General features: G+C 47.2%; 1 protein-coding gene across 1 annotated transcript in view; it reads left to right on the top strand.

Moving 5' to 3' along the window:
* The window catches only part of BRF1 (BRF1, RNA polymerase III transcription initiation factor subunit), a 249905-nt gene that overhangs the window by 24746 nt on the left and 216713 nt on the right, over positions 1 to 8446 (top strand). The window contains exon 2 of the mRNA XM_019550818.1: positions 4503 to 4583. Coding sequence (XP_019406363.1) covers positions 4503 to 4583 — 81 coding nt within the window. The remainder of the gene's footprint in view (positions 1 to 4502; positions 4584 to 8446) is intronic.

Here is an 8446-nt window from a genome sequence, read left to right as displayed (position 1 = left end):
GCTTTGTCGTCTGGTGTAACGACCAAATTTCCTAACGTGTCCTGCAGGGGCTCCACGTTACCCGGAACCTTCTTTTTACCCCCCATGTATTTAAAGAAGGACTTCCTGTTGTCCTTAATCTGGGAAGCTAGTCCCAGTTCCATCTCCGCCTTGGCCTTCCTGACTGCCGCCCTACATCTACGAGCAGATGCAGTGTAGTCATCCCTGGTGATGCCCCCTCTTTTTCCATTGGGTGTATGCCTCCCTTTTAGCTAGGAGACATTCCCAGATGTTTTTGGTGAGCCATGGGGGCTTGTGTGCCCTCCTGCTCCCTTTGATCCTCGTTGGGATCACCTCTCTCTTTGGGCTTGGAGGATCGTCTCCTTGAGGAGCAACTGCTCTCCTTGCACACCTGGCTCCCTTCCCCTCCGGGACCTCAGTTTATCCCTGACTGTTCTCCTTGGCTTGGTGAAGTCTGCCCTCCTGAAATCTAGGGCTGCTGCCTTGCTGCATGCCTCTGCCCCCTTGTGCTGGATGGTGAATCCCAGCAGGCGATGATCACTGTCGCCCAGGTGGTCAAGCACCCGCAGCCCCCTCACCAGGTCGTCGCCCATGGCCAGCACCAGGTCCAACAAGGCGTTCCCCCTGGTGGGGCTGTGCACCTCCTGGGTTAGACGGAGGTCCTGCACGCTGTCTAAGAACCTACGTGAGCGGTCAGACCTGGCTGACTGCTCTTCCCAGCTGATGTCCGGGAAGTTCAGGTTTCCCATGACTACCACATCCTTAGCCTTCACTACCTCTGTGAGCTGACCCAAGAATTCTTGGTTGAGCTCTTCCCCTTGGTTGGGAGGTCTGTAGTAGACCCCCACTGTAAGTCTCTTTCCCCTTGACTGCCCTGTAATCTAATCCAAAGCGCTTCAGAGTGTCCCTCCTCTGATTCTTTATGAATTGATCAGGATGTGTATTCCTTCTTAATGCAGAGTGCCACGCCCCCGCCTTTCCTCTCTGTCCTGAAATGCAGGTCATGGTCCAAGAACCCAAGGCCCGCCTGGTAACACCAGATCCATAGCCACCGGTTGACCTCACTGACACGTCTCGTGGTGCCGTCCACGTCTGCTCACTGGAAGGATAGAAGAAAAAACCACCTGTGCCCCGTATCCTTGAGCTTTGCCCCTAGAGCCTTGTAGTCTCTCACGATGCAGTCCGGGTTGCCCCTGGCTGCATCATTCGTTCCTACGTGGATGAGGACCGTGGGGTAATGATCAGAGGGTTGGATGAGGTCCGGGATCATCTCCATGATGTCCTGATCCAAGCAGGCAACAAACCTCGTGTGCCATGGGGCCAGAGTGACAGATGGGCCCGTCCGTTCCTCTTAGGACGGAATTGCCAATGACGAGGACCCGGCATACCTCTGCAGTGGGTCCCTAACTAAGTTACCTCAGTTTAGACCTTTTCTGTAATCTCCCTGTTTGTTGTTGGTTTTTTTTTTTACTCTGGTGTAATGCAGATCACATTGGCGTAAACATTTTGCCTGTCAACATCAGCACTTTTCATTGAATATCATTTGGTCAAATGAATTTTAAATCAAATTTCAAGTCTTCCTGGCTCTTACGCAATCTCAGACACTTGGGTATGTTTTTACCTGTTAAATCAATCAGGTGAGTCAACAGTTTGTGTCACCATTTGTATTACTGGTGTCTTAGATCTTCTTTCTCCCTTCTTCTACCATTCTTCTGTGTTCTTCTTAGTCACCTCCGTTGACCTGATGAGCCCATCTTGAAACGCAGGTTAGCAATTGGTCCTCTGAAATACTAAAACAATCTTATGCAGACAGGGTTGGAAAGCTCTGTGCTGTGTACCTAATTAGTTTGTCTTGGGCAGTGTAGGGATCTGACCATTTTAGGTATGGGAGAATGAAAAAGAAATAGATTTTTATCTTCCACGTCGGTCGCCAAACTGTGGTACATGTACGCAAGACATATGCAGGAGAAATTGTGTACTGGCGGATTTAATTTTAATGATAATAATAATTGATATTTAAGGGGTTAAAATATGTTGGTAGGAGCACACAGACTGCTGGTAACTCTGGAAGGGGGTACGCGGTAAGAACAAGTTTGGGAACATCTGGTTAAACCTCTGCGATGCTGTCAACACGCTGGGTGTCTGAAGTCCATGGTGATTGTTCTGGTTTTCTTACCAGGATCCTGATCTGTCATAGTTAAGCTGTGGAGCCTCCACATCTAGAACCTCTGGGTTTTTTATTTTATTTCTTTGGTTGAAGAGACTAGTGAATAAAAGGCAGCTGAAGTTGGTGTACCTCTACAGTGAAGAGAGAGCATTGACAATCTAGCCGGATTCAAAGGGCTCCATACCCTCTTCTGCAAAATCAACCATGGGAGGTTGATCTCTGCAAAGATTTCACAAGAGTGTGCAAAATCGTTCTTTTGTCTTGGCTGTTTTATACCTCTCTCAAAATGATTTAAAATTAAATACTTGGAAGGAGGGGGCTGGTCCAGAAGGCCTAGTACAGTGCAACCTTGCCAGATGGCTGGAGCAGTTTGGGTTGCCAGCTTAGCTCTTCACTTCCTTTATTAATTAGAGAAATACAGTACTCTTCATGTCTTAAACTCCTTTGAAATGACACTTCCCTCCTTTATGTACTTCTATCCACGCGTGTGCCACAGCCCAACTCAGGAATGGCACTTGCTTCCAGAAAGTACCTTGTACAGGTTTATTCAGATGGAAGGATTTTTTTTGTGGACTTGGGAGGAAGGGGAGTATGACAGGGGACAAATGTCACCTTTTTCTTACCAGAAAGAGAACCGCTGGGGTTCGGAATGTCCTGCAGATGATTAACTACTGTACTGTATTGAATATAGTAATTGTCTGTCTCTCTCTTCTTTTTTCTTTTCTTTTCCTTCTCCAAATGAAACTTAACAATTTGCATTTGACTTGTACCTGAGGTTGGCCTGTAATTTGGCCCTGAACAAGTTTGGGTTTTTGTACTTGCAATATTCTTAGTGTCTTTGGGTCCTTTCCTTTGTTGTTGAATTCTCCAGAGGGCATCTGAAAGGGCAGTGGCAGTTCAAAGTTTTTTATCTGCTGTCATGGACTCATATTCATAGAAAAAGCCGTTTTTTTTTTTCCAAACCAGAACCTGAAAATGTAATGCTGTCTAATTCAGGTTTGACTTACACTCAGAACAGTACAGTACTTAATTATTTCAGCGCTGCAGGATTTAGCATTTTGCTTCTCAAATTGGCATGTTCTCATATCTAAAATCCACTTTTGGGGATGGTTCTTCATGATTGTTAGTTCAGTTCAGCATTCACTTCTGCAGTCCTGACTTTCTGACTTCCCTTATTTCTGTTGTCTGCAGGAGGGCCAGGGTGGCATCAGTGTTGATGCTGCTGATTTAGGAACCAGGTGGGAGAACCTGCCCTTACTTTATGCCAGTGGCCTCCAGCCTTTCTAAGTAGGAGATCACCTTTGGCATTTAAAAGAAACCCAAGATCTACTGTGCACTGCTGCTGCCCCCTTCTCCCCTCCCTCCCCTGCCCAGTAGGCAGGTTTGTGGGGAGGGAGGAGGGGTAGATCAAGGCAGAGGAAGAAAACATTTTTGGAGGGCGCACCTCCCCAGCAGGTAAGTCCCACCTGGCTGGGGACCCACTCACTTACTCCTGCTCTTGCCTCTGCGGCACTGTTCGCTCACCGTGGGGGGCCTCGATTTGCCCCTGCACCTTCCCTCCCGCACGGACTGACCTGCTGGGCTGGAACATGCGTGTGCGCATGCATGCGGGCACTCAGTCCCTCACCCCAGGCTTGAATCGACTCCAAGAGGCTCTGAGATCCACTGGTTGGTGACCAGTGCTTTATGCTAATTTAGCAAGGCAGGAGTGGCAGGAAGTATGAAACTTTCTCCTGAGAGTTATTTTCATCTTTAAACTTGCTTAGCAGGGCTACAGTAGTTCCGGACATCCTAACCCAGCTGCAGGACAGCTGCCTGATTTTAAACTGCTGCTATTTTAATGGGCAGGTTTGTATTTGTTACCTGCAGTGCAGTCACTTGGGAGCACCACAACCATGTTTTAGTTATTGTATTTCCATATGAACTTTCTCCTGACAAAAAATAAAAGCCAAGCAGTTTGTTGCATGGCTTCCTTTGAAAAGGATTTTACAAGTTAGGGTTGGATTGGGATGTAATGTTCTGCCTACAGGAAGGAACAGCACATTTTTTCACTACATTTGTAGCAGACCAGGTGTGAAACCAGGATCTGGGAAAGTCAGTCTCCCTGCTGGCTGTCCAAGGAATGTATAAACTGCTTGGGTCTGTTCTTTGTGCCAGGCAGCTGTCATCTACCTCCTAACCCAGACTAACTTGTTCTGTTTTAAATCATAAAAGTATTGAATAAAAGCAGGCTACGGTGTAAGGTGTGGGTTTTTTGATTGGGTTTTTTAATGCTTTCATAAGATTTTACTGTATTTGACAGCTCTGTGCTTTTTTTTTTTTTGTCTCTTTGTAGGTCCGGGTAAAACACCGTTGATAGGAGGAGGATTTCATGCCAATTTGGGAAAGGAGTCGCGAGCACAAACTCTACAGAACGGTACTTGAGAACGCGACTTTTGTTGATGCATGGGTTTAAGTTGTTTCAAAATGTGATGGCTTATGTTTAATTTTTAGTTTTGAATGTGGCCTCAACCCCTTGTGGTACTATTTACCATGGAGTTGGCAGGCCTGTAATTCTGCCAATTGCTGATTTTTTTACATTGTACTCTTGCTGGATTCTTATAAATCTGCCTTATGAGGTCAGATAGCTGTCTGATGAATGGTAATGGCACCTGACAACACTATCATTGCTTAAAAGGGCTTTTTCAAGGTTGACATGTCCACTATACCTTTTTATGATCCAGTAACCTCTCATGGCTTTTTACTTTATCAGGTTATAATGCCCTTGAAATGCTTTGTCTGCATTTATGTTCAAGAATAAATGTTCCTATGCTTTTGTTTTCAGACAGTGGTAAAATAAGATTGTCAACTTGTTTATGCTAACAAAATGTGTGATGGTAAGAGGCAATGTGGGGGGGGGAGAGAGAGCTTTTGAAGAGGTATAAACAGACCTCAGGGAAAAGGTGCACAAGCTGAAAAAGGCAGTGCTGATATGGTATACATTTTAATGTAGTTTGCAAGATCCAATTTTTTAATCAACGAAAAGAGTCTTTTATTTTAGAAATTGGATATGCTTCCATTTTCATTTGCTGTTGCTTATATCCATAGGCACAGGTTGTCACTTGGCTAATCATCACTGCTGCCTGATGCATTTGTGAGATGAGAGCTGATTGATTTTGTCACATTAGATTGTCAAAAGATGGCATGTGATTAAGATGTAGATGGGCTTCCATTGATATCTTATCTGTCATTCTCATTTCCTTTGGAGGATTTCGAAATAATTTTTCCCTCAAGTAGAGGCTTTTGCATACAACTCGAAGGTGAAATCTTGGCTGTCAGAATTGTGGCTGCCTGTGAATAGCAAGGAAGAGATAGTTAGGCATACTTAAATAATTGTAGCATAATTGACGTGGAGCCAGATTATTGTGCTACCTTTCTTCATACTGGATAGTGTCCTACACCTTAGATAGCCCAACTGACACCACAAGGACTATCTACTATCTGTGGAGAAAGGTCATGGCATGGTGTAAGCTCCTGCCTCAAATCTGGTCCAAAGCTGCCAGCACGTGAGACTCCGTAGGTTCTGCTAATAAGATTCTTTTTTCCTTTTTCTGTCAGTGAAGTGTATAATAGGATGAAAGAATGAACATTGTACAGACCTGAATTTCAGTTTAGCTCTTTTTAAAGTATAGTAGTCATTAGCCCATGAAGACTAACTACTTCCTTACAACTTAAACGTCAGGAAAGTAAGAAGCTGGAGGAAAAAATACCCTGACTAGTTTTAAATAAACTGCCATACTTGCACGAATTCGGTACGAGTCCTGTCCCTCTCCCAGTCGGCATAGGAGGAAAAAAACCTTTGTTTTGGATTTAAGTATAGCCTAAAGCAGGTGGCTGCTCAGCTCTGGTTTTGACCCCGGGCTTAGGGTGGAAACTGGAGCTACAGTGCCACCTGCTTTGGACTGTAAAGTCTCTTGTTTGGTGGAGGAAGTGGGTCATGGTGGGGGGAGTATGGGGGAGACAGTGAGAGGGGTGTGTGTGTGGTGGGGGGGGGCGTGGAACATCCAGCCTCCCACCCCCCCATACTCCCCGTAGCCTGCCCTCCCACTTTCTGCTCCCCTGCCACCCAACTGGTCCCCCCACTTACCTTCTGCTTTGGCTCTGGTTTTTCCAGCCCCTACCTGGCGTGTCTGGGAGTTGCTGTCGCTTCTCCCGAGCTGGGGCTGCTGCTGCTGGCTGCCCCAGAGGAGAGCAGAGTTTCAGCAGAAGGTAAAGAGGGCAGGGAGCCAGGGGGGGCAGGCTTTAGGGGGGAGCAGTGGTGGAGACAGGCTGCAGGGATGAAGGAGGCAGAGTGGTGGGGGGGTAGATACAGGGGCCAGTGAGCAGGGGTGGGAAGGGCAGTGGGCAGAAAAATGCATTATGGCAGGGGGGTTACACGGTAGGGGAACAGGCATGGGTGGGAGACGATGAGTAGGGGAGCAAGGGGCAGGTATGTGGCCCGTTGCTCCCCACCACTGCTTTCCAAGCCACAGCAGATTGGGGGACCAATTTCAGATGACCTTCTAAAACTTATAATTTTCCATTTACAGAGTCTAATAATTGGAGGGGAGTGGTGTCTTTAAATTCAAAGTAGTCTTGGATTCAGGTGAACACAATATTCTTTTCTTTTCTGGACTTCTCAGTCTTGAGGGTCTCCTTTGTTTTCCAGTCGCACTGTAAGGCCGTATGCTGTGTTGAAGTGGATGTAGCCCTCTGGAATTGGTCAATTCGGTATCTGAAGTGGAGGCAGGTTTGCTTGAGGATAATTCTGAGCATCCGTTGTCCTAAGAGTTGGGTGGTTTTGGCTGCATGTGTGAATCTCTGATTATACAGTACAATCTTCCCTGTTTTGTGCTGCCAGCAGACTTCGATACTTGTATCATGTGATCAGGGATCCTGGTTTTCTCTGTTTAAAAATGGCATATTCGCCGATTTAAAAAAAAACAAAACAAAAAAACACAAAACCCCAAAAACACATTCTTTGATTAAAAACCCCACATACTGCTTTCTTCTGTGATTGAAATGAAATGGCACTATGGGAACAGGGCATCAGGGTGGGGAGCCTAAGCCTGCAGTGGGCAGCCGGCCTCTATGCCTGCACAAATTTGGGGGATGTCTTGTATGCGCCCCCTGGGAGTGCACGCGGCAGTGGGGATCCAGTCTCCCCTCTCCCACTGCTGCCCCCTGGATGAACCACCCACAGCTCCATCCTGCTCCCTGTCAGGGGACCTACAGCTGCACATTTTGGTCCTGCACCCCAGCCCTGCCCAATTCCCTCCCTCGCTATAGGGCCTTCAATCCCCCCCACCCCCTGCGAGACTTACCTGCAGGGAGCTGCTCTTCAGGTTGTCTGGTGGCTATGTGCACGTATGAGCGGGCACATGTACATGGTGCTGCCTGCCTGACCACTGTCCTCCTGCCCCCAGCCTGAAGCAGCCCCTTGCAAGCTGGAACTCTGCCAGCCTGCAAGGGGAAGCCCACCTTTCCTGTGTTTTTCTCCTTAAAGAGAAAATCCAGGTTTTTCTCCCCAAAATAAGAAAATCTGGTTCTTATTGTATTTCTGCATGATGAATGAAAAACCTAGATCCCTGGTAATCAGTAGGGGTGTGTGAAATGGGCCATATTTGATTTGGATTTGGCCCAAATCAGGGACAGCAATTCAGTTCATTGATTCGGATCGCTGTCCCCAATTCAGTTTGGCCAAATCTGAATCTGAAGATTTGATGCCTATCGGAGAATCAGCGATTTGGACACAGATGCATCTTTAAATGTTTTTTCTACTTACCTCGAGGTACCAGGCATGGCTCATGAACGCTGCAATGCTGGGGTGGCTGGAGTGTCCCAAAGGAGCGCAGGGAGGCCTCCTGTGTGCTTGGTGGTAAACCTGGAGCTTGGTGGTGAACCTGGAAGTGGACTTCAGTCCACTTCTGGGTCCGCTGCTGAGCGTGCTGATGTCCCCTGCACACTCAGCTCAGCAATTGTCTGTGGGGGGACTTCAGGTGCTCCCCCAGACCCAGGAAGCATCAGTTGCTAAGATGGGGGGGTCCCCCCATGCACTCCCTAGCATACTTGGAAGTGGTCTGCTGCAGAGCACACTGGGGATCCCTCCATGCTTCTGTAGGGAGCTCCATCTGCCCCAGCATCACAGCATTCATGAGCTGCCGCATACCTTAAGATATGTAGAAAAAACATTTAAAGCTGTGTCTATGTCCAAGTTGCCAAAATCTCTCCAAATTGATTTGGATGGTTCTGATTCGATTC

This window comes from Crocodylus porosus, unplaced genomic scaffold (assembly GCF_001723895.1).
Source record: "Crocodylus porosus isolate Cpor-Errol unplaced genomic scaffold, CroPor_comp1, whole genome shotgun sequence".
Classification (NCBI taxonomy): domain Eukaryota; kingdom Metazoa; phylum Chordata; order Crocodylia; family Crocodylidae; genus Crocodylus; species Crocodylus porosus.
Note: the sequence above shows the minus strand (reverse complement) of the source record. Positions and strands in the feature narration are given on the sequence as shown.